The 25252-nt window shown below is 36.5% G+C and overlaps 1 protein-coding gene across 3 annotated transcripts in view; it reads right to left on the reverse strand.

The window, feature by feature from the left end:
• Nucleotides 1–25252, reverse strand: part of Rb1cc1 (RB1 inducible coiled-coil 1) — a 64478-nt gene that overhangs the window by 15887 nt on the left and 23339 nt on the right. For all 3 annotated transcript variants that reach the window (XM_076924423.1, XM_076924424.1, XM_076924422.1), the window contains exons 3-14: nt 24260–24386; nt 23950–24120; nt 20306–20508; nt 18431–18857; nt 14226–14396; nt 13506–13690; nt 13101–13287; nt 12940–13021; nt 12787–12848; nt 10496–10599; nt 10134–10260; nt 8163–10054 (exon numbers count right to left, since the gene is read on the reverse strand). In XM_076924423.1, coding sequence (XP_076780538.1) covers nt 8163–10054; nt 10134–10260; nt 10496–10599; nt 12787–12848; nt 12940–13021; nt 13101–13287; nt 13506–13690; nt 14226–14396; nt 18431–18857; nt 20306–20508; nt 23950–24120; nt 24260–24386 — 3738 coding nt within the window. The remainder of the gene's footprint in view (nt 1–8162; nt 10055–10133; nt 10261–10495; nt 10600–12786; nt 12849–12939; nt 13022–13100; nt 13288–13505; nt 13691–14225; nt 14397–18430; nt 18858–20305; nt 20509–23949; nt 24121–24259; nt 24387–25252) is intronic.

Here is a 25252-nt window from a genome sequence, read left to right on the forward strand (position 1 = left end):
TAGCAAGGCAGCAGAAATGAAAATAGCCAAGTCAAGCACAGACCAGGTAAATGATTACACACTGGTTAGTAATCTTAAAGATTTTTTATTTTCTTACTGGTTATTTTATTTACATTTCAAATGTTGTCCCCCTGTCCTGTCCTGATCCCCTCTGTCCTTTGCCTCTATGAGGGTGCTCCCCCTCCCACTCACCAATTACTGTCTCATCACTCTAGCATTTCCCAACTCTGGGGCATCAAGCCTCCACACGATCAAGGGCCTCCTATTCCACAAAATAGAAATAGAAAGAACACTCCCTATTCTGTTCTATGAAGCTAGTTACGCTGGTACCTAAACCACACAAAGACCCAACAAAGAAAGAACTTCAGAACAATTTCCCTTATGATTATCGATGCAAAAATACTCAATAAAATTCTTGCAAACTGAATCCAAGAACACATCAAACCAATCATTCACCATGACCAAGTAAGTATACTTCATCCCAGGGATTCGGGATGTTCAATATATCCCATCAACATAACCACTATATGTTATAAACTCAAAGAGGAAAAAAAAAAAACAGATGATCATCTCATTAGATGCTGAAAAAGCATTTGACAATATACAACACCCCTTCATGTTAAAAGTCTTGGAGAGATCATGAATTCAAGGCACATACCTAAACATAATGAAGGCAATATACAGCAAACCATCAGGGAACATCAAATTAAATGGGTAGAAACTTAAAGCAATCCCGCTGAAATCAGAAACTAGACAAGGCTGCCCACTCTTTAATAACTCAATCCAGTACTCAAAGTCCTAGCCAGAGCCATTAGACAACAAAAGGATGTCAAAGGGATACAAATGGGAAAGGAAGAAGTCAGGATATCACTATCTGCAGATGGTATAATAGTATATACATAAGTGATCCCAAGAATTCTACCAGAGAACTCCTACAGCTGATAAATAACTCCAGCAAAGTGGAGTTATTTATCAATTAACTCAAACATTTCAGTAGCCTTCCTCTACACAGAGGAATAAATGGGCTGAAAAAGAAATTAGGGAAACAACAATCTTCACAATAGTCACAAATATAAAATACCTTGGTGTGACTCTAACCAAGCAAGTGAAGTTCTGTAATGACTGCATGTAAGAACTTCAAGTCTCTAAAGAAAGAAACTAAGGAAGATGGAAAGACCTCCCACGCTCATGGACTGGCAGGATTAACATAGTAAAAATGGCCACTTTATCAAAAGCAATCTACAGATTCAACACAATCCCACTCAAAATTCCAGCTTCACAGTGATATAATGAGCAATTCTCAAATTCATCTAGAATAACAAAAAACCCAGGATAGTGGAAAAATTATTCTCAACAATAAAAGAACTTCTGGGAAAATTACCATTCCTGACTTCAAGCTGAACTACATACAGAGCAATAGTGATAAAAACTGTATGGTATTGGTACAGAGACAGGCAGGTAGATCAATGGAATAGAATTAAAGATCCAGAAACAAACCCACACTTGATGTTTGACAAAGAAGTCAAAATCATCCAATGAAAAAAAGACAGCATTTTCAACAAATGGTGCTGGTTCAACTGGCTGTCAGCATGTTATCTTAATTTGCATTCAACTTTGCAAAGATTCCTAAAATATTGCCTTTGAAGTATTGAACCAAGCCAGGCATGGTGGTTCATTCCAGCACTCACATTTCTGCAAGCTTTCTTACCCACACTAGCGTGGGTTTCACATAGTATCAGGTGAGCCTAGGCTGCATGGCAAGGCTGTTGTCTCAACCTCTATTTAAGTGTCAAAACAGATCACAAGAAAATAGAGGCTGTTGTGTCGTTACTAGAAAATAAACTTTCAGTGTGCATTTGGTTGATTTTAAAAGACACTGGAATGTTTTTGGAATAGAGGTGCAATTATAAACAAGATTTTTAGTTTAAAAAGTTATGCTTTTTATGCTCATGCCTAGTTTTTTATTGTAATCATGGTGGCAATGTACAATTAATACTATAGCAATTGAAATTATGCAGAAGACCACTGGGAATCTTTTACCCATATATCCAAATTTACGGATAAAGCTAACCCAAAGTTAACACTCAGACAAATCTTCCTTCTTAAGCACTTTAAACAGTCTGATTCATGACTTAGTGCAGACAGTTTGTAATCTTCTATTTCATAACATAGCATTAAAAAGTGAAGAGCTTATTTTGTTTCTCCTTAAGGCTGAAAGAAATGCTGAGGTGCAAGTCAAAGCTAGTACACAGAGCTGCATGCAGGAAGTCTCAGCGAGAAACACAAAGGACTCAGGACTGTAACAATGGATAAAACTAGGCCTAGGCAGTGCTGAGAGGTAATCCTAATCAGCTAATACAGTTACTGAAGAACTACCCCTATAGCTGGAGGGTACATAGCAATAATTTAGCATATAGAAGGTCATAGCCAGATTAGGTTATGACCTGGCAGAGCATTGTATGGATTGTACTGGCAACAGTCACAAATTCAAACTTACTGTAAACAAAATGCTTTCTGAATGATACCATGAAGGAGAAGAACATGTACCAAATAAGTAGAGGAGATTTATATTACTAAGAATGAAACAGTAGTCAAATTGTGTGACTGGGGGTGTGTATGCCCAAAGGCAAATACCTATCATTTCTAAATTTTCTTTTTTTTTTTTTAATCTTTGTATCACTGTGCATTGTGTGTTGGCATAAATGCTGGGCTGAGATGACACAGGTAGAAGAGACAGTTCTAGTCAAACAAGCATATACAGCTATCATACTCACTCTTTCTGAAAAGAGCCTATGATCCCCTAAGTGATTAGCACAGATATATTGCACAATGACACAATGGCTAAAGGGGAGAGAAATACAGCCTAAGGCCTGAGATGGAAGAATTAACTAACACAGTAATGAAATAGTAACAGTTGATATAACCAACATTTTGTTCAGTTTCCTTTTTCTAGACTACCACTTCTAGGCTTTGGGGAAGCAAAGAATTGTGAACTGGCAAAGGAGTGGTAGTGATGATAAAAGGACACACTGAAATTCAAGCTTAAATGCGTACTGGCTAAGATTTTTAAGTGGTTCTGTTTAACTGCAATCAGACTAAGCTTAGCTATAAATAACCTAACTAGTTATAACCAAGTGGTGAAGTAAAGCACCAGTAGATTAGGGCATTGCACAGCAACTTTTATGAAGGGACCAATGAAGGCAGGGCTCTGGGGTATGTTCAGCTGCCTTTAAAATACTAAAGAGCTTCCATTCCATACAGCACAGGAGTCTTCTTTTCCAGAGGGATGCAGTTCCGTCCTTGAAACTTAGGTCCTTTACAAGATCCTGTCACAGAATTCAGTTGCTTCCACACCCACCGTGACTTTCAAACCACGTATCCAAGTAAGTTAAAAATGTAACCAAAGGAGGTTTATATTCATCAATTACTCAAATTGTTTTGGCAAAAATATGGAAAGATAGGGCGAAGAATATACCTAATATGGGAGACATAAGCTATTATTATAGGAACAGAAACCCAAATCTTCTGTCGTGGTACAGACAGTAAAAGTGTTAACCCAATGACAGGTGTTCTAACTATTCAACTTCAGCAAAAGCAGTCACTGGAAAGTTATACATGAATGTACATGGCGCACTGCAATAAAGCTGTATCAGAAGCCCCATACCTGCAGGGTCAATGTCTCAAGCCATACAATGGAGGCCTGGCAGCATAGAGATTATCAATTCTTTATATACTGTTTCTATACACAAATATATAAGGCAAATATTAACTTACAAATTAGGCAAAGAAAATAAATGATAGTCTTGTAATTTTTTATAAAACATAAAAAATTTTATAACATATAAATTTGCCCTCTCAAGATATCCTATCATACTATACTCACTCTCCAAGTCAGGAGAGTTAGGAATATCTACCTGGTGAGATGAAATAAGGTAAATGAAGTAGCCACTGTGTTAGAAAGCCAGGGCACTTTACCTCCATTAGAAGAGGAATTGTGCGCCATAATGCTTCTGAAACTAAGAAAAAGATGGAGAAACTGGGGGTGCACATATATAACTGAAGCGACAATACACATGTTACAACAGTGGACAGATTTCTAGATTCTAGCCTGTCAATTCATGCTACAAATCATCTGCTAATTTTGTTAGAATCGGGTTAGCAGGCATTAAACATCTGGCTTCAAGTCTTGATTAGAAGCTGACCTTGCGGCACAGGCGGCACAGCAGTTTCTTACCAATTACAGAAGGTTTTGTACTAGTTGGCAGAGATGCTCGGCTTCCTCCTATTCTGGACAGCAGACCGAACTAGCACATTTAAAGGCAACGGCTGGCTAAAGTTGACTTGTATTTAGAATTATAATATATCTTCATTGGGCAAGACATGAAGGGCTTATACAAAGGCTATGAATATTTGGGGTTAGTCAGCAGAGTCTGTGACCCTTCTAAAAGGGAAAAAAAGGCATGGCTGGGCAAGCCTCTAAATCTTGGAAGTAATACAACCCCACCTGAGTATGTTGTTTTGGGCCATTTGCCAAAACTGATAAGGCTGTCTGTCTACTTGTTCAAGGAACAAAGCAAAATCCACTTTTTTTTATATGGTCTAGACTAGCATATAAGCTTCCTTAACCCTTAGACCACACACCTGAGTAGATATTTGAAGTATGGCTAACAGAAATGAATGATGTATAGAAATTTGCAGCGTACTGTAAGATAACCACAATTAAGACTCTAGAGATAGGTAGTCAGTATTTTCCTTTTGCAGAATTATCATCAAGTGCGCTACTTGGTTCCTGCACAGATTAAAACCCTTACTGCAATAATCTCCTAAATTACTGAAACACCATGGCTGTTTTCCATAAAGTACTGTCTATATTAGTTGCTTTTCTGTTGCTGTGATGAAACATGAGCAAGAAAGACTTTACTTTAAAATCATAGTATACGAGTGGCACTTGCATGGGTGAGGTAAAGTCCAAATGTAGTTAGTAGTGCTCAGTCTTAAGATCATCTGATGACAATCCTGCCCGTTACGTCACAGTAGCAGAACTTGAAACTGGTACAAACACTACTCCAAAGAAAAGCAACAGGAATCTGGCCTATGCTTATTTAGAAGTGACTTACTTCTTGGGAGTTAGTGAGATGGTTCAGTGGGCAAAGTACTTGCGACACAAGCACCCTGATATAAGTTGGAATCCCCTAAAACTACACAAAACCAAGTGTGGCAGCATACTTCTGTAATATAAACATACTACTAGTAACATGGAAGGTAAAAACAGAAGAATCCTTGGAGGCTTTCAGGATAACTATTCTGAGTATTCAGTATTGAATGTTAACAAAAGAGGCCCTGTGTCAAACAAAGTGGAAATCAAGGCTGTACTTTTATCTCCTCTCATGGCATAATAACATTCTTTTAAATTATGTTATCACTTGGCCACTGAGCCCTCCTCCCACATTATACTGAACCATTAAGTACATATGTTATCTGCTATATAGCTGGCTTAATTTCATACTACCTAATAGAATAAGGACAGAGAAGACGATTAATGTATCACGATTTTCCTGGGATGTATCTAGGCATTACCATGTTTAGTAATAGAGGGGACAAAAAGAAAACTAATGAAAAACTATACCAACTAAGAATGGGGATGTGGTGGTAATTGCCTAGCTCAGTGGTGTAATTGCCTAGCATGTACAAAGCTCTGGGTTTAGACAGACAGACAGACAGACAGATACCCACCCTCTCTCTCTCTCTCTCTCTTTATAAAAAATTAAATTAAAAACCTCATGGCACCTGTCTTATAGAAGTAGTCTTACAAAGATTTGAAGTAGATAATAGAAGGAAGAAAGCGGCATATGTTTGTTTATCAGTCACAAAGGTAATTACAGAAATAGAGGCTAGTCATTAAATCAATTTACATTAATGCATTTCATTTTCTTTAATGTTTCTTAAAAATTTATAATCCCTTCTTCTACTCCTACAGCTTATGAAGTAAGATAGTTAGAATGATGGTAGTATTTTTTTTTCAGCTTTTACCCTACAGAATGGCAGTGATTGCAACAAAACAAAAAGGAAAAAATAATTCAATATAATAACATCAATTTGAGTCTTACCTTTGAAAAGGGGATAAGAAAATCTCAGGCATATGTGGGACACAAGTTGCATCATGTGAAACAAATATGATATTAATCGAAGTGTTTTTATTTGGGTGTTCAATATGAATAAAGAAACAGTGACATCTGACTACTACGTTTCTAACAGGGTACAATGCTATACTGCTCTCCCCCACAACACTGCTACCAACTCTTTTTTAATCTCATACATACTTCAAAGGAGAGAGTCTACCTTACCCAAAATCCCTTGAAGAGCTTCAAATATGCCAATAAAAGAACACCTGCAAGGTTTTGGAGACAGAAGAGAGGTCCAGTCCTATTCCCCAGAAGTGGTTGTAGCCAGCGGTCTCACAGAAACTTCCTGACAAGTAACTGAGAACTACTCATTTGATGTTGCAGATTAAGCCAACATTTGCTGCTTTTAAAGGGTTCCTGAGTACTGCGGCAGCTTCCCAGTAAGCCAAGGAGAATCGACGTTGATGGGTACTTCACAAGATGTCTTGATTATTTCACTCAGAGCCTGGCAAGTCTCACTAAACATTAGTCAGTCTTTCAGGCCCTTTAGACTCCAAAATTGACAACTGTCTTTGTCAAGCTTGTACCACTTAGCTGTAGCATGGTGTTTGTAAGTCAGTTTGGAGAAAATTTCTCACTCCTGCAATCTGATCTCTCTCAATTGGATCAAATTCTTTATCTCCTATGCTTGGTTTCTTATCATTCTACCTTGCTATCGGCAAGAATCTCGGAAGGTCAGTTGGAAAGGCTAAAATTCCCTTTCATTTGATTGCTTTATCTTTATAAGGCATCATCCTGATCTGGATCCTGTTACCTAGAATAAACCTGAACTGGTCCATGCTGTACTAAGAACTAAACTCAGTTTTATAGTACAGCTACTGCAATAATTCATTAATATACTCTGCTATTACCAGTTACCATCCAGTTCTTTAATGCGCTTTTCATATTCATTACACTGTTTTGACGTTTGTCTTCAAGTTCTATTTCCACAAGGCTTCTCTATTAAACCCTCTCACGTCCCATAAATATAAAAAGAGCTATTTTAAAATCAAGATTGCAACAGAGGCAGAAACATACATATACACACATACATGCACGCACTATACAATATTCACATTGGGAACTTCTGACACGGCTAAGTGATAGACTTAGTCTACTATAATGCATAGAAATCCCACCACAAAATGGAAATACCAAACGCCATCTGTGGTAAGGAAACAAACAAAAAAACATTAAAAAAATTAATAAAAAGAAGCACACAAGCAAGAAGTCTGAAATGTAAAGCATTAGCTCTCTAACCAGAGAAAACAAAAATGAAATTGTATCAAGAAAGCAGTAGTGAGGTCCATTCTGCATATTCCACAACCACATAAACTCTAAAAAAACAGAACATAAGCAACTTCAACTGAAAAATTTAGTAAAAGGTACAAATCACGTGCTTCAAAAACTTTTTTTTCTGAAAACGATTTGTTGTTTCCTTTTTAAGACAAAGTCTAGCCTAAAACTAGTTCACTCTGTAGCCCAGGCTTGGCTCCACAGCAATCCTCCTGCCTTAGCCTCCCAAGTACTTAGATTATAGGCATAGGCTATCACACCTAGCTCCAGCAATAGTAAATTCACATAATGTTATTTTCATGTTTGATATTATTTTTATTACATATTTTATTTACATTTCAGATGTTATCCCCTTTCCCTATCCCCCCCCAGCCAGAAACCCCCATTACCCCTTCTCCTGCTTCTATGAGGATGTGCCTCCACCCAGCCACCCACTCCCTCCTCCCCACCCTCGAATTCCCCCACAGTGGGGCATCAGGCCTTCATGGGACCAAGGACTTCCTCTTCCACCTATGCCTGACAAGGCCATCCTCCCCTATATATACAGCTGGAGCCATGGATAAATAGTATTCTAAGATAAAATTTCTTCAGTTTTTGAAAATATCCCACCCAGATATTCTATTTAATTATAGAAAATCAACAAATCAAGGTATAATTAACACATACATCTGAAATAGTTAATTACATTCTAAGCTTAATACTTACCTTTTGGCTATTTGATTCTCAAGATGTTTAACTTTTTCTAATAATTCTTTCTCAACAAGTTCTCTCTCCAACTTAAATTCATTGAGTGCAGTTTGAACAGCTTCATCTTTTTCAAAATGAAGCTTCTGAATTAACTGTTCTTTGTCTTGTTCATAGTTCATGACCAATCTCTCCTTGTCTTTCTCAAGAGTCTGAATAAGTGCTTCATACTTCTCTTCTTGTTGGGTTATTTTTTCATCTTTTTGTTTTTCAAGAGCACTCAGTTCTGAGTTCAATTTAGTCTGCAATTCAACTATTTGTTCTTTCAGTTTTTTTTCTATTTCAAACGCTTGGTGATGCAAAGATGTAACACTGTCTAATTCAGCCTTAAGTATATTAGATTCTTCTTCATGTCTACTGATTAGCTCTGAAATGCACTGGTCTTTCTCAATTGTCATTAAAGCTCTTAACTCTGATAAACCCACCTGATAACTCTCATTATTATCATGAATTTTTTGGTTTAGTTTACTTATTTCTGTTCTTAAATTTCCGGTCTCTTGTTCAAGTAGAGATTTCAACGTTTCCTTCTGCTGTGTTCTGCTCTCTTCCAACAAGATCTTTATCTCATCCGCCTCTGCTTCCTTCAGTGCAAGTTCAACCTCGAGCTTACACCTCATGTCTGACAAGTCAGACACCTTGAGTTTCAGTTCTTGCAACTGTTGCTCTTTTTCCTGAATAGCTGAGGCATGAGAGTCTAACATCTGATCGATTCTTTTCTGATTTTCCTTTTTTAATTTCTCCAAAGACACTTTGTGGTCTGTCATAACTTTCTCAAACTCCTGTGTGTGCCTGATGTGCAGTGTGTCCTCTAGTTCCTTCAGGTGACTTTGTTCTAAGCACTTGAATTCAGCTCTCAAGGACTCTATTTTTTCATCATGCACCTTTCTCAGGTCTTCTAACACCATCTCTCGTGACTGCTTCAGTTCTTTAATTTCATGATTTTGAGTATGCATTATATTTTCCATCTCTAGCAACTTCTGATCCTTTTCATGCTGCCTGCAGACAACAGCATCCTTTTCATGTTTAATCAAAGCAAATTCACTGTCTTTATTTTGTAAAGCCTCCTCGAGGGATACTAAATCTTCTTTCAATTTTAAAATTTTATTTACATTTTCTTCACTGTCTTTTGCTAAAGCATCAAGTTTACATTCATACTCAAGTTTTAAAGACTGGAGTTCTTGCTGATGCTTTTCCTTTAGTGTTATTTCTAGGGAACATTTTACTTTTTCAATAATATTTCTTATTTCTACAGCTGTACATTTTAAATAATTTGATAAGTCATACTGTTCTTTTTGTACAAATGTTCTGAAGTGGCACAGATCATCCTTGATGGTTTGTAGACTGATGTGAGAGTCCTGGGCAGCAACTCTGTATTTCTCCAGTTGGACATGGAGAGCAGCCCGATCCCCAAAGCCCTCATTTCCACGAGTACTTGTGTCCTGCATGCGCCTACTGTCTATCGCATTGATGACTGAAGAGTAAAGTGACTCCACCATCATTTCTGGACTTTGTGGATCACTTATAGGGTTCGGAGACGATAAATTTTCTTCTATCACAAACTCATTCACAGCAGACATAAAATCAGACTCAGGGCTTTCTGCTAATGAATCCAAGTCTATAGAAGCTTGGTGAACAGTCTGATCTGTGTTTGGATGGGAGATGGTTTCAAAATCAAATGTATGAGCATCAATGCTATCTGGAGATAATTCTTCTAAGGGACACACTGCCGGACATAAGGTATCCTGAACAGTTAGTGGAGGAGGAGTTTTTGGTGAGGTAGTAGTTGTAATGCCTGTTGCACTTTCTATTCTTGGAGAAGCAGCTGACTGTGGGGATGCCTGACTTGTGGAAACCTAAAATACAGAGTGAAAGTTTTAAAAATATGCAACAATGAAAACATATTAATAAAAATATTTAAAACAACTCATTTGCCTTTTGTTCATTCAGCAGATCTGTAATGGTCTGTGACATTTCATCCAAACTTTGTGCTGCTTTTACCAAATTATGTAGGGCAAGTACATGCTGGTGTAGAGGTTCAAAGTCACAAAGTAAGGGAACCCTGAAAAAAAAAAAGATAGATTTTTACTAACAAAAACTGCAAACAAATTATTTCACTCAGTTAAAAACCATGAACAGCATGGCCAGTCATTCTTAAGCAAGAACAGGCAAGCTAAAAGAAGCCTGTACAATCATTTTTTAAAAAACAATATTAAGTTAGCGAAGCCACAAGAAAACAAATCATAACTTTCATCATTTTAAGATCAACTGAAGTCAAATGTATTCATGGCTGTTACCTGAGGAATGGCTGCACTTCTGAGGGACAAAATGATTGAAGAAACTGTAAATCTTTTAGTGATATATCTGGGAGTTCACAGTCAAATTTTCGAGGCTTCTGAGTCTATAAATGGAAAAACAAACAAACTTTACCAATACAAAGGATGAATTTATGATTTCTAGTATAAGAGACTGAAAAAACATGTCAAACAAAAGACCATGCAAATATGACAGGGCACACTAGTCTGGGAACTGAGCTTCTTGATGGTAACTAACTAACATGCTTGTTCTTTCCCTTTTGTTTTAGCCGCATTTTATAGAAATTCTAGTATCCCATCAAAACTAAATGGTGCTATATGTTATACTGCGTAAATTGGGAAATTCTCCAATTTTCCCTTGACTTGCAGAATGGTCACAAAAGGTCTCTATAGTAAACCTTTTTTGTATACCTTAGAACTATTTGGGATTTTTGCTTTTCTCATTTTGAAGAATTCAAACTTTAATTCTAAATGGAAAATGGAGTGTAAAGACCTACTAACTGTTTTTTATAATACTGGCAAGAATTGGTGTCTTTTCAAAGTAACTCTGATTATGTTAATCACTAGTCAAGAAGTTTTAAATATGTGAGGATAATCTTCATTAAAACAGGTTAATTGATAAGTGAGTATGAATTTTAATTATAATTGTGCATTCTTAAGAAATACTGCCATGGAGAAACATGTTTGAAATTGATGTCTTAATATGGTGGAGGGACACAGCATTTCCTAAATTTCTTTGATCATGAAACATGTTTCTTTCCATTTAAAAAATTAATACACCCACTTAACTTCCCTTGAAATATATCAAATAATATTTTCATGTTTAATTTTTTTGTTTGTTTTTGGTTTTTTTTTGTTGTTGATGTTTTTCGAGACAGGGTTTCTCTGTGTAGCCCTGGCTGTCCTGGAACTCACTCTGTAGACCAGGCTGGCCTCAAACTCAGAAATCCACCTGCCTCTGCCTCCCAAGTGCTGGGATTAAAGGTGTGCGCCACCACCACCCGGCTTCATGTTTAATTTTAAGGAAGATTTACTGAAGACTCAAGCTACTCTGAGTCAAATAATGAAGTGGCATGGAGACAATGGAATAAAATGATGACAGCAGAGAGACCACAAAAAGATAAAATGAAAAACAGAAAAAAACAAAAACAACAACAACAACAACAAAAAACCCAACTGCACTGCCATCGATGATGGCAGCCTACTCGGCTCTTGGACGATAAAGTAGTGTAAAGCACTCACACCTTGGCAGTAAGCAACAGCTCTCTAACTGAACATAAGACCTGCTCAACAGAAATAGGCCATGTGTGGGGAAACTTAACTACTCAGCACTAGTGAAATCAGGATTATTATAGGAGAATATACAAGCACTAATTTACTAAACCAGCATAATCCCTAACAACAGGCTTTGAATATCTGTCCTTATACCCACATGGGAGTATACATCTTTACCCCTCACCAAAAAAAGTCTCTTTTGCAACAGAGACTACAGAAAACTAAAACTAGAGTTGAGAAAGCCAGTACCAAAGGATCCATGTATAAACACTCTAGCACTAAAGACTCAACGAACATTGGAAAGAGGGGGCAGAAAGATTTTAAGAGGGATCAGGGACTTTGTCTTCTAGTAACATCAGAAGCTACACCTACAAAGTCTTACCAACATGACCACCTGAACGTGAGCTAAACAAGGAGGACACTAACAAATACACCAAGTTGCATGGGAAAATCCCCAATGTGTACACAAAGAACTACAGATAACTGAGTAAAACTGAAAGCAGGAGAGGTGACCTTTCCCAGGGTTGAGCACACTAATCAATTGTCCAGTGCCAAATGGTCAACTCTGAAAATATACATATATGTAGCATTATATGGACTCAGATTATATGGACTCAGATTATATCTAGGAATATATATATATATATATATATATATATATATATATATGCATGCATGCATATAATACCAATGGATTTTTAAAAGTCCATGAATTTGAAAGAGATCAGGAGATCAGGAGGTGTATATGGGCGATTTTAGAGGGAAGAAAGGGAAGGGAGAAGCATTGTAATTAAAATATAGTCTCAAAAATTAACAACAAAAAGTTATTAACACATATTGAAAAGCTTACACCAGGTAACCCTTAAAGCCAAAACATTTTATGCTAAGTTAATCCTATCACTCGCAACTTATTCTGTTTTTGATAAATGCTTGTAACCCTTCTAAAATGAGGTTTTACAATATAGAAATTTAGTCCTGGTTAGAAAATAAATACATACACAAAATGAGGAAGGCCAGGAGTCCAGTCCCTTAAACAAACGATTTCTTAAAAAGGACTTCCCTGTACAAAGAAACCAGCAACATGATTATTTTAGAAATTACTTTAGGGCCAAACAATAAAGAAGGAAAAGGGTAAATAAATTAATACTTACTAAATAATTTCCCAAAGGATTCCCTTTTTGACTTTTCAGCTTCATATAACTGTTTTCCATCTTTGACTAAAGCACCAGCCCACTTAGAAGAGGAACATTTATGTTAATAACATATACCAATTATGAATTGAATATATAATTAAATAATTAGAACTGCTTACCTCTCTGTAGTGTTTAATGAACATTTTTCTCCTTACAACCTCAACAACAGCTAGGCAATACATCTGAGGAACTGTACTAAGAGCCTCAACAATTCTGACTCTTTCTAACAGCTCTATCACAAGGCGGAGTAGTGCTTGCAGTTTTTCTCCATCTTGATCAGCATGAAGCATCACAAAACAACACCACCTATAGATAAAGATGCATTGTTTTCAACAGCTCCAACATTTGGTAAGTCATCCTGTAGGTGAGCTATGAAGATCAAGGCTCTCTCTATAAAGCCCAACCCTAGGGCTAGTCAATATGCATTTCAATGTAATCATAAGGGGAAATTACTGTTATTAGTGGGAAGATTAAAAAAACATGAACTCTCAAGAACCTAAATTAAGTATGACAGAATCTCTTACTTCAGTCTGACATGTAGATTGTTTGCTAGCTCTTGTTTGGCAGTGGTACACTTCTGTTTAATATCCAACAGTTTTCTGTGGTTTTGCAACATAATCATCAGCTGATTTGCATGACTCAGGCACAGATCAGGTAACACAGATGCATCCTTCAAGTTTTCAGCTCTCATCTGATTAGCTAAAAATCCCTTTGGGAAGGAAAAGGTTTAACAATATTTAATTTTATTACATAAATAACATAAGCTCTCAAGTAAGAGAAAAATGAACAATGTACCACTTTTTATTTGGATTCCTATAATTTCTATCTCACATTAAGGAAGAAAGAAGAAATGGCTATTCCAAGGACAGAAAACAAACTTAATGATCTGAACCTTGAAAGCTTTATTAAAATAATTAACTCAAACACAAGCCAAAAGCAAACAAATTCTTTAAGATGTCAGAGAAACACAAAATTTAAGCTTACACTTTTACAATATTTGAGTTTTCTTATTAAAAATAAGCATATGAAACATCAACATCATAAGAATAAAAATATAACAACCACCAGAAGTCACAGCACTTAAGCAAGCAGACAACCTGGGCTACACAGAAAAACTCCAGCCCATGAAACGCAGCAGGTGGGAGGGAAGAGGGAGAAGGAATGAGAGTAGAGGCATGGTAGCACAAAGTGAAATTCAGCTACTTAGTTCTGGGGGCTGGAAAACAAGTGGTCATAAGCAATACCTGAGCAAGCTCTTTCTGTTCGTTTACCAGCCGGCTACAGCTAGCAATCATCTGGTCCAAGGCATACAGCCGATCTTCAAGCCCTTTAATGGCTTTCATATTCTGATTATCAAGTTTGGCAATAGTTTGATGGCATTCTAACATAAACGGTTGAATAATCTTTGGGTCAAGCTAAATGAGAAGAAAACATATGTAAATAAAAATTTCCGGAAATAGTTCTAACTATATTTGACAGTAACTGAATACAGAGTCAGATACAAAAGAGATAAAAATGATACAAAAAAAAAAAACAACACATGGGAAATCAAGTTATACTTCCAAAGGGAGGTTAACAGAATGAGCCTCGTTCTAAACAACAAACTAGAATACAAAAATCAAAAGCATAATTTCAGGAATCACAAATCTCAATCAATGCTCTAATTTAAACAATTCTAGGTATCCCTAAGAATGTTATTTTCAAAGTCATCAAGGTCATATAAAGTAGAGCTAATGGCAAACCCATTCTTTGGTAGTAACTCATCTATTCATCTTCTCTCAAAGCATCTTCCATAGCCAGATGTTGGCATATGTTTGTAATTCAGAACTCAGATAGAAAGACCAAAAGTTCAGGCCAGCATAGGCAACTCGGCAAGACGTCATTCTTCAAAAAGGCAACTTTTTTTTTCTCCCAAACTGGGACAGAAAGCTAAATTTATCTCTACTGCAAGGAAATGACTTGATCAATAAGGTTTCTTAATCTTTAATCTTTCCTGTTCTCTGACTTTATGCTACATGTTTGTAGTATAAAATTTAATTACATGATGCGCTTAATGGTGACTGTTTTCTAGTAAAACTGGTCACAAATATTAAATGACCTTTTTCATTAAAGACTCCTGGAAGTGTGACATACAGAGTATACTACCTTTGTTTATCTCATCTTCAGGCTCTACTGCTTCCTTCACAGATCCCTCCTCAGAGTCTGATTACTCTGTATGATTTTAGCATTCATTAAGCATAACATATTTATTTATTTTGAGGCAGGGTCTTATTCAAGGAACTCACACTACATTGCCTAGTCTAGTCTCAAATTTTCAGATTATTGGGATTATATGTGAGACCTATCACCAAAAACTTGAAAGAACATTTTATCACTTTATCATTATTGATATTGTAGTACTAGTAACTAAACCTAGAGCCATGGTGGGTAAAAGACATTTGCAAAAAGAAACGTCTTCTCTCCTTTCACAATGAGTCCTGAAGACTAAAATGAGGTTTCAGGTTTTTACCCACTGAGTCACCTTGCCAGATCCTATGCTCAACTTTTAATGGAGGAAAACCAGCACAGCTTTTCAAGCATTCTGAATACCTGCCAATATCAATATGCAGATATCAACCAAGTTATTTCTTCAAGTATGTTTATTTTGTGTATGTGCCAACACATGCAAATGCATGCATGTGTTAAGGGCACAAATCTGAGCTCTCAAAAGCCATGACATATACATGCAGGTCAAAGGACAACTTGTGCGAGTCAATTTCCTCCTGTGGCCATCTAGGACCAAACATCATATTCAGGATCCCCTTTACCCACTGAGTCATCTTATTGATGAGGTCCCTTTCACTCTCCTTCTGTAAAGGAGGACTGTGTCTAGGCCCTTAAATGAGGTTAGGGAGAGGGTAAAACAGGAAGATACTTCAAGTGATATGAACAATGGTCAGAAAGAGAAAAAAAAATGGATTTATCTTGAATTAGTTTAACATAATCCCTAAAAAGCCTTACTGTAATAAAATTTTATTTAATATTTTGTGAATTTTAGTCCATTTTCCCAAAGATAATAAAAACTACAATTTCCAGATAATTTGTATTAATATTAATCATACTAATAATTACTTGTTTAGGTCTCCAATATCAGCATTTATTGCTACATTAATCTTTACTCAAGAGTGAAGTTATAAAACGAACTCTCTAATCTCTATTCCGAACTATACAACCTTCAAACAAACTGCCCTCTATTCAATAAGCAAATTATTCAATAAATAGCTGAGTGTACCAGTGTATGCTTTTATTCCGAGCACTTGAAAAGCTGAAGAATTTCAAGACTAGCAAGGACTACATAATGAAATCCCGACTTAAATAGACAGACAGACAGACAAAATAAGTGGCTTAAAAGAAATACTAGAAACATTAAAGGTCAATGAACTCTGAAGTTTGAACTGAGCTAAGTATAAACATATAACCCACGTATTGATCAGAAGTACAAATGTTCTTCATTTACGAAAGAGAAGTCTACAAAAGAAATCAACAATTATAGAATATTATGTATAAATTAAAGCTTCGTTGCAAACAAAACTACTATGAAACAATCCAGCAGTTCATACAAATATAAAACTAGGGATTCAAATTGATAAGGAATTTATAAACACAAGAGTAATCCACAAGTGTTAGGGCTGGAATTCAGAAATTATAAATATTAAATTCAACCCCTCCCCCCCAAAAAAATTATGTCCCAACTCATTTCCTGAGGCAGTTACTGGAGTTCACAGTTGGAAATATGCATTATGAAACAAGAGAGATCAGACTAATCTATGAAGCTAACTAAGGGCTTTAAACAGAATTTAAAAAAAACCAAAAGAACAAACAAAACTATCAAATTGAAGCACCTTTTATTATATTGCTGGCAAACAAAACTACTGCTATGAGATAAACAGTACTCTCTAACTGAGAGATGGAAACAAATGTCTCCTGGTAGATATGGCAGCAAGTCCCACATAGTCCCAGGTACTGCTATGAGATAAACAGTACTCTCTAACTGAGAGATGGAAACAAATGTCTCCTGGTAGATATGGCAGCAAGTCCCACATAGTCCCAGGTACTGCTATGAGATAAACAGTACTCTCTAACTGAGAGATGGAAACAAATGTCTCCTGGTAGATATGGCAGCAAGTCCCACATAGTCCCAGGTACTGCTATGAGATAAACAGTACTCTCTAACTGAGAGATGGAAACAAATGTCTCCTGGTAGATATGGCAGCAAGTCCCACATAGTCCCAGGTACTCAAAAGGATGAGGCAGAAAGATTGTAAAAAGACTTAACTGGACTACACAGTTGAGTTCATAGTCAGCCTGGGAATGTTATCTCTGCCTATACCAGGGGATACAACAGTATTGGAGTACTTCCCTAGCAAGCATCAGGTTTTATGCAAGATTGTTTTGAATTCCAGGATAGTTTTAATTATAAAAACAACACAGGTTATTGGGACCACTGTTATATGGCTGATCATGCAGTCATAAATGGAAGTTTCAGCTACTAAGATTTTTTTTTTTTTTTTTTGGTTTTTCGAGACAGGGTTTCTCTGTATAGCCCTGGCTATCCTGGAACTCACTCTGTAGACCAGGCTGGCCTTGAACTCAGAAATCCATCTGCCTCTGCCTCCCAAGTGCTGGGATTAAAGTTGTGCGCCACCACTGCCCGGCAGCTACTAAGATATCAGTATTTAAGCAGAAATACTAGTCTCGCTTTCATTCATTTGACAATTTTTGCTGGGGCAAGTGCCTTAAACTGAATTAAATTATTACCTATTAGATGTTATCAAGGACAAAAATGCTGAACATTAGAAAGCCAAGATCTTAAGTTTCTCATTTTACTTATAAGTTAAACAAGGTAGCCACATGCTGTTCCAGGTATCCTGATCCAAATATTCAGGTGTTTTGTTTTCTTTTTGAAGACTGAATGAATCAAGGACTAAACCTGTTTCCAAACTAAATACCCCTTTTAAGCAAAGTCTTTTGTATTCTAACAACTGAAATCTTCAAAACATTAATATTTTGTGTCATTAAAGCAATTTCCTTTCATCAACTTACAGATCAAATGTGAAAAGACATTTATTCCATGTTTACTTCAAGAATTATAACTGAAAGCCCAAAGTCTTACTAATGGAATAGTTACAATTCTCATGTAGAGAGGTGCTCACTGGAAAAAGACCACTTTCCAAATAATGGAAATGTTCAATAATACATTTTAATTGGTAGTGATTTATTTTTGAACCACTCAAAATCTACTTATGTAAATAAACCCTTTGAACTGCACTAAAAATTTACACTCTCAAATAATCTTCCCAAACTCAACTCAAGAGCACAGTTACAAATAATTTGATCTAATCTCCAAGTTTCAAAGCAAGTTCTGCTGTTAATCATCCCACCCCAACATACACACACATACACTACTTACCCTGCTCATAGAATCAAAGCACTTCCTGACCAGAGATTCCACATCATTAGGTCTATCTTGAACATTTATCCAGTCTAACAAAGAAACATTAAAAAAAGGCAGATCACTGTCTTTAGCATCTAGTGAAGCTTCTTCTTGCTGGACAGTACTTTGACAAGATTCCCTAAGTTCTCTGCCACGTTCAGCATCGGTGGAATCTGGAGCTACATGCTCCATTGACTTGTGAAATGAGGTTAACAAGGATGTGTTAGTTGTTCTAGGCATATCAGGAGAGAGCACCAGTTCAGTAGATCTTTTCATCTCAGCTTTCTCTGAGCCTTCATGTTGATTTAAAGAATCCATTCTTCCCAAACATTCCCTGTAACTATGTCTGGTTAGGCACTCCAACAGTGGAATCTTGGCCATTACTGAAACCGCAGTTCCTAAACTTAATATACAAAATATGAGTCAGTAAAACGAGTGTTCTAGTATCATCCAATGAAATCACACTGTACTTCAAAACACCAGCCTCACCAATGCTCCACGTCTTATTCTTATGTAAGCTTATTTATTAGCCAGCTAAGACTACGGCTTAGTAGAGAGGTGACTACTACCATTAAAATACCAACTTATAGCAAAGCTAGCTAGACTGTACTAAAGAAATAGACACTGACTTTCAAACCTGTATCAAATACAATCTATTTGTTTACAAACATTAAAATTTATGAAGACTGAACATAGAAGTCCCTCACACTGTATCTGTCTTTAGCACAATCAAATATATTTAATATATTGAAAATATAAGATTAAATGAAGAATTTCAGCCTTAGGATAATTCTTATACTAATCACATCAGAAAAATGCACTGAGAGTTAAGCTGCTAAAGGATATGGAGGAAAAATATGTAATCTTTAAGATGTCATAAAACTGTAATTAAAAATTCAGGTACTTAAAGTAAACTGATGTGGTTAGGAGGACTCCCCCCAAAATAGGTACTTGGGAAAGTTATTGTAATAAACATTTAAAATGATCCTTTTACTACTACTAATTATTCATTCTCTTTCTTAGCAATATTTCTTCCGAAGCCAACTAAGAACCAAAACTTAACTTAAAATAGTCGATCTACAATATTAAAAAAAAAAAAAAAAAAAAAAAAAAAAAAAAATGTGGAAAAGAAGGAGTAATGGGGGTTGGGGTGAAAAACTGTTTTTCTGAAAATGTCAAAGGTTGAGTTCCCAGCATCACTTAAAAAGAAAAAAAATTAAGGAAGAAAAAGAAAATAAGAGAATAGACATGTTATCACCTCTAAGATAAATTCAAAGAAGAAAAACAAAACCAAAAAACTTAAATACACAATCTGGAGAGTACATATTCACATTACTATTCTAAGGTTGATGTATTGCTCACTTGCATATTAATTAGAATATTTTAGTACTTTCCTTCCAAAACCCAACAGTACTTGATGATTTATATGTAAAGGACCTATACTAAGTTTTCCATGTGTCTTCCCTGGCCCCTATTTACATTTTCTCAACTGGGCAAATCTGAGGAAGAGATCCTTAGATAGACAGAGCAAAAGAAACCAAGAAAAAAACCAAAATCACAACTGTGACTGTAAAAATGGGTCAGTGAGATGGCTGAGTGGGTAACAGGAACAGCCCGAATCCCACAACTGGAGGAGAGAGTCTGCTCTGGTTGTCCTCTGACTTTTACATAAGCACTATGAAACACACGTCCCTGTACTAACACACACACAATAATAATAATACTTATAATGAAGTGCTTTAAGAGATTCTGAAATAATCATTTAAATAAACACAGCCTCCAACCAACATCCAGCAACTAAAAAACTACTAATAAAAGCATTTAAAAAATCCACTTAAATAATAAACATACTGAGTAAGTTTTAACTTGATGTCTTCTATAGATTGCAGATAATCAGAATAAATACTTTCAAACTTGAAAAGAAGTTTTTGGTATGAATTTGAGCAGTCCTCCAGATTGGCCATGATTGCAGCCCAGCCTTGGTGCTGAAGATGTTCATCATGAACAAGACCTTCACAGAAAGAGCACAGCTTCTTGGCAACTTCATACATCTCCTGTTTGAAAATGGAAAAGAAGAAAGCAATGATCTGTGTGTTTTTTTGCATACATATACATTTTCACAAACATTTTTGTCAAACTTGAAAGATTAAAATACATTATCAAATTCTAGAATATTATAACACATTTTCAAATTATAAGGTAGAAGTCCTCAAATATAAAAATAAATCATGTGTGTGTGTGTGTGTGTGTGTGTGTGTGTGTGTGTGTATCTATGTATTTGTTGTGCTATGTATATGTAGTACATGTATGAACATGAAAGCTTTAAGAAGATGCTGGGTGTCCTACCACTTCCCACTTTACTCCTTTGAATCAAAGTCTGCCTGGAGCTGGGCTGGTGACCAGCCAGCCTCAGTGACACTTCTGTCACATGCTATCATTCCCAGCTTTGTGTACAGGTGTTCGGGATGCTACTCTCCTTGCTTCACCAGCAAGGTTCTTACCAACTGAACCACTCTGCAGCCCTAAGAGCCAAATGATTTTTAAAGACAAATGACTAGAATTCAATTATAAAGAATGAAGTATCAAGTGCAAACTAATAAAAAGTAAAGTGGGAGACTTCTGAATAAGAGAAGTTCCCTGTCACAAAAGGTTCTGCTCCTGTAGAAAACAAGTAACACTATGTTAAAGTGAACACTTTCAGAAGTTTAGACCACTTATGAAGGTACAAAGAGAATATGGACATAAATTAAGAATGAAAATTTCTGAAGGCTAGAAAATAAGTAGAAAAAATAGCAAATGTAAAATATTAACTACTTAATGACAATCTAGAGGAAAAAGAAAGAGAAGACAGGGCTACAAATCTCACAAAATGCTACCAAAAAAGCAATCAGATTTTACTGTGGGTCAATATGGTGTTGTGCACGTGTAATACTAACTAGTATTTGAGTAGCAAAAGTATGAGGAATACAGACAGACACACGTGATATCTGTCAGGGAAAGTGACAGAGAGACAGCAAGTTACTATTATAAAGCACAGCACTGCATATAGGATATGTATATTAAGATGTCAGTGGAGGAGTGTGGCAGAGGACCAGTCCCCACAAAAACACAATACAGGTTAGCACGGCTCTTGGCTGTCCATGAGTGTTTGTCTAAGACCCTACAGCTGGACAGCTCACACATTCCTCATGAAGAAAAGATAGCACTGACCAGGAAGCTTCTTCTCTGTTGACTGGCTCTCATAGTACTAGAAGTTGCTATTCAAGCAACAGGTGTAGAGGGGGACATCAACATTCTTCCCAGCTGGAAACTCTGAACTGCTATGATTACTAGGTAAGACTATTGATCTTGTAAGATCAGTGAGAATGTAGGTGCAAAATGTTATGAGGGTAATCAATCACTTTCTGACTTGGGGCTTGTTCCACAGAAGAAAACACATGTATGCCTGTGAATAATGTGAAACATGCCTATGAAACACCATGCCTGGTGAATAATCCATGGTTGGAAGCTCAGAAGACCTAGGTGAACCTACTAGTATTGTGCAAAATGAAGAAAGTAAATATCAGTGGACATGGCATTTGCTTACTCTTAGCTGAATCAATAAAAATTAGAAATGAGGAAATATAAAAGCACAAAATGAAGATATTCAGAAGATAGGTGTGTGGTGGTGCATTTTTTGTTGTTGTTGTTCCCACTTGGTAGACAGAAGCAGGCTGATCTCGGAGTTTGGGGACAGCCTAGTCTACAGGGCTAGGACTAGAGGGAGTGCCAGGACAAACAGGGCTAAACAGAGAACCCCTGTATCATAAAACACAAACACAAACATACACACACACACACACACACACACACACACACACACCCCACAAAAAATCACCACCAATAAAAAAAAATTTAGAATAATTTTTTTTTTTTTGTCACTGGGAATAGAGCCTGGGTCCTCTGGAAGAGCAGCCAGTGCTCTTAACCACAGAGCTATCTCTCCAGCCCTATATATTTAATTTTTAGATGTTTTTACCTACAATAAAGAAATCATCTCAGCTGACATATCCCCGCCCCACTTTTTTTCAAGACAGGGTCTCTCTGTGTGTAGCATTGGTTGCTTTGGAACTTGTTTTGTAATCCAGGCTGGTCTTGAACTCATAGAAATCCACCTTTCTCTGCCTTCTGAGTACTGGGATTAGAAGTGTGTGCTCCCGCTACTATCACCCAGCTCACAGTAGAATCCCATTGAATTTTTTTCCTTGATGCCACCACCAAGAGGGTCTCAGCCTGACTCAAGCACTACCAAGTCTTTCATCATGATGATGACAACAGCAACAGAATGGACTCAGCAGTCCTGGGTTAAGTCACTTCCTGCTATCAGCCAATCACAAAGCCAGAATGCTTGTGGACAAGAAGAAAAGCATCTTTAAAGTCCATGACTAATAAATATATGGACAAATATCAAAAGGTTAACCCACTCCAAGAAAACCAAATAAAAGTCTGTGGCTCCCTAGTCTGCTCAACAGCAGCTTCCTCAGCATGCATTCTCTTCGGCTCCCAATAAACCAATGTGCGCCTTGACTGTGATGTGCAAATCCTTCTCACCTGTTTTACTGCTACAAGAATTTTTGTCCGGTCTTACATAACACATCAAAATGAATTCCTAAGTTTTAATTCTAAAACAAACTTTTCTAAATATTACCCTTTTTAAATAGAATATAAACTGTGTTACTTCATAGGTTCTAAGAAACATTTTTCTTCCTTATCTAAAAGTAAAACACAGCAATTTCTTGACAGCTTGGAGTCAATGACATTGTAAAACTACTGGTTAGCTAATCAATTAAAGAATGTGACTATCATCTAGGGAAGATGCTTGCCAAATCATATTTAAGGCAATCTTCTCATACCATCTAGTAATGCAGAAGACCAAAATCCTACAACTTGGTATATTAACTATAAAGAAAATAAGCCAGGGCTATACAGAAAAACCCTGTCTTGACCTGCCCCCCCCCCTCAAAAAAGATTTTTTTTTTAATTAATTTCAACTGTGTATGTGTGTACACCAAATAAGTACAAATAAGTTCTGTGAAGTTAGAGAAATCAGATACCCTAGAGTTGGCGTTTCAGACAGTCGTGTATCACCCAAAATAAATAGATCTGGGATCTAAACTCAAGATTCTCTGGAAGAATAATGCATGCTCTTAAACTATGATCTACCTAACTTTAGCCCCAACCCTCAACCCTACACTTAAATGGAAGAGGATTTTATAAAGAATCCTGTCTTTATAAAGAGGCCTGAGACAGGTACCAAGTAGACGAGCTAATCCCTGAAACTATATTGAGAACCCATTGCCACTAGATGTTCTTTCACAGGTGCACACATAATTAAAAAAAAACAAAACTGTGAGGGGAGTATATTTCATGTTAACTATGCATAATTTTGACTTATCTGCTATCTAGACTTAAATGCTTTTAGAAGCAATTAGTTAGAAGAATTGTTTATATCATACCACTGCAAGCTGTGTCCTTGAAGCAACAGTGTGAAAAACTGCAGGCATCATAAGAGACTCTTCGACTTTTATTTCCATGTCATTTTCTGTTGAAAAGGTAGTTTTAGGAATAGCAGGTGCACGGTCACATAAGATCATTTCTTTATTAAAAAGAAAAATTGGATTCGTGTCCTGTATCAAAAAATTCAGAAATGATAAAAATATACGTGTTATAAATGATGAATTTGTATACTGTCCTTAATACAAAAACGGTCCCTGCTCCCATCTGCTAAGACAGCAGAATCTACAGTACAGGCTCTTTGACACCTACCGTCCCGGCGCTGTAAGTACACACTCTTCGATCTGCGGCCATGCATTCGCCTCCATTGACCACTAGCACCTGGTGCTGAATAGCAATCTTGTATTTGCTTTGAATGGCATGCTTAAGATCAGCCACACTTAGAAAAACAAAATCCAGTTATTTACATATTTATAGCACTTCATAAAACACATGCACACCACAATAAGACTACTGAATTTCATTCTAAGGTTTTTCTCAAAAAACAGTAGTAAGTTTCCTATTTTTTAAATTAGATACTACAATCAACTGGCTGGCTATGAATTAAATGCCTATGTTTTTCATATCTAAAACTTAACCCATAAAATACAGGCAGCATATACAATCACTTTTCTGGATTTTGCATAACGGTGAAAGGTATAAATAACATACATGTATGTTTAAGCTGAAATCTAGTTTGGTAGGACTCCTCAGAATACAGGATTTGTGTTTAAGATTTTCACAATACATTATAGAAAGTACATTAAATCTAAACCATGTGAAAACTGCTTCAAAAACAAATTCCTATAGCCACATGTTAAAATCTGTAATTCTAGAAGGAACCTGGGCAAGTTCAAGGCCAGCCTGGGCTTAGTTAATGAGAAATCATCCTTTTAGAAGTAAATCTGCATCAATAAAAATGAATGTATTTAAAACATAAATCAAGATAGCTGGGTGGATAAAGTGCCCACTGTACAAGCAAAATGACTTTCGTTTAAATCCCCAGGACTCATGCAGAGGCAGTGTCCTGGCCCACGTTTGTAACCCCAGCACTAGGGTAACAAGAAAACATGTAGATGCCCCAGACCACTGGGATGCAATGGCTAGGCAGGCTAGCCAAATCAATAAGCTCTAGGATCAATGAAAGCTCCTTTCTCAGTGGGGAAACAAGGCTAGGTTATAGAGCAAGATATGACTCATCTACACAAATGTCCAACATTCATAAGCCACACCATGAATGACACTAAAAAACAACAATCACAAAAT

Source organism: Arvicanthis niloticus, chromosome 25 (genome assembly GCF_011762505.2).
Source record: "Arvicanthis niloticus isolate mArvNil1 chromosome 25, mArvNil1.pat.X, whole genome shotgun sequence".
NCBI classification, from domain to species: Eukaryota; Metazoa; Chordata; class Mammalia; order Rodentia; family Muridae; genus Arvicanthis; species Arvicanthis niloticus.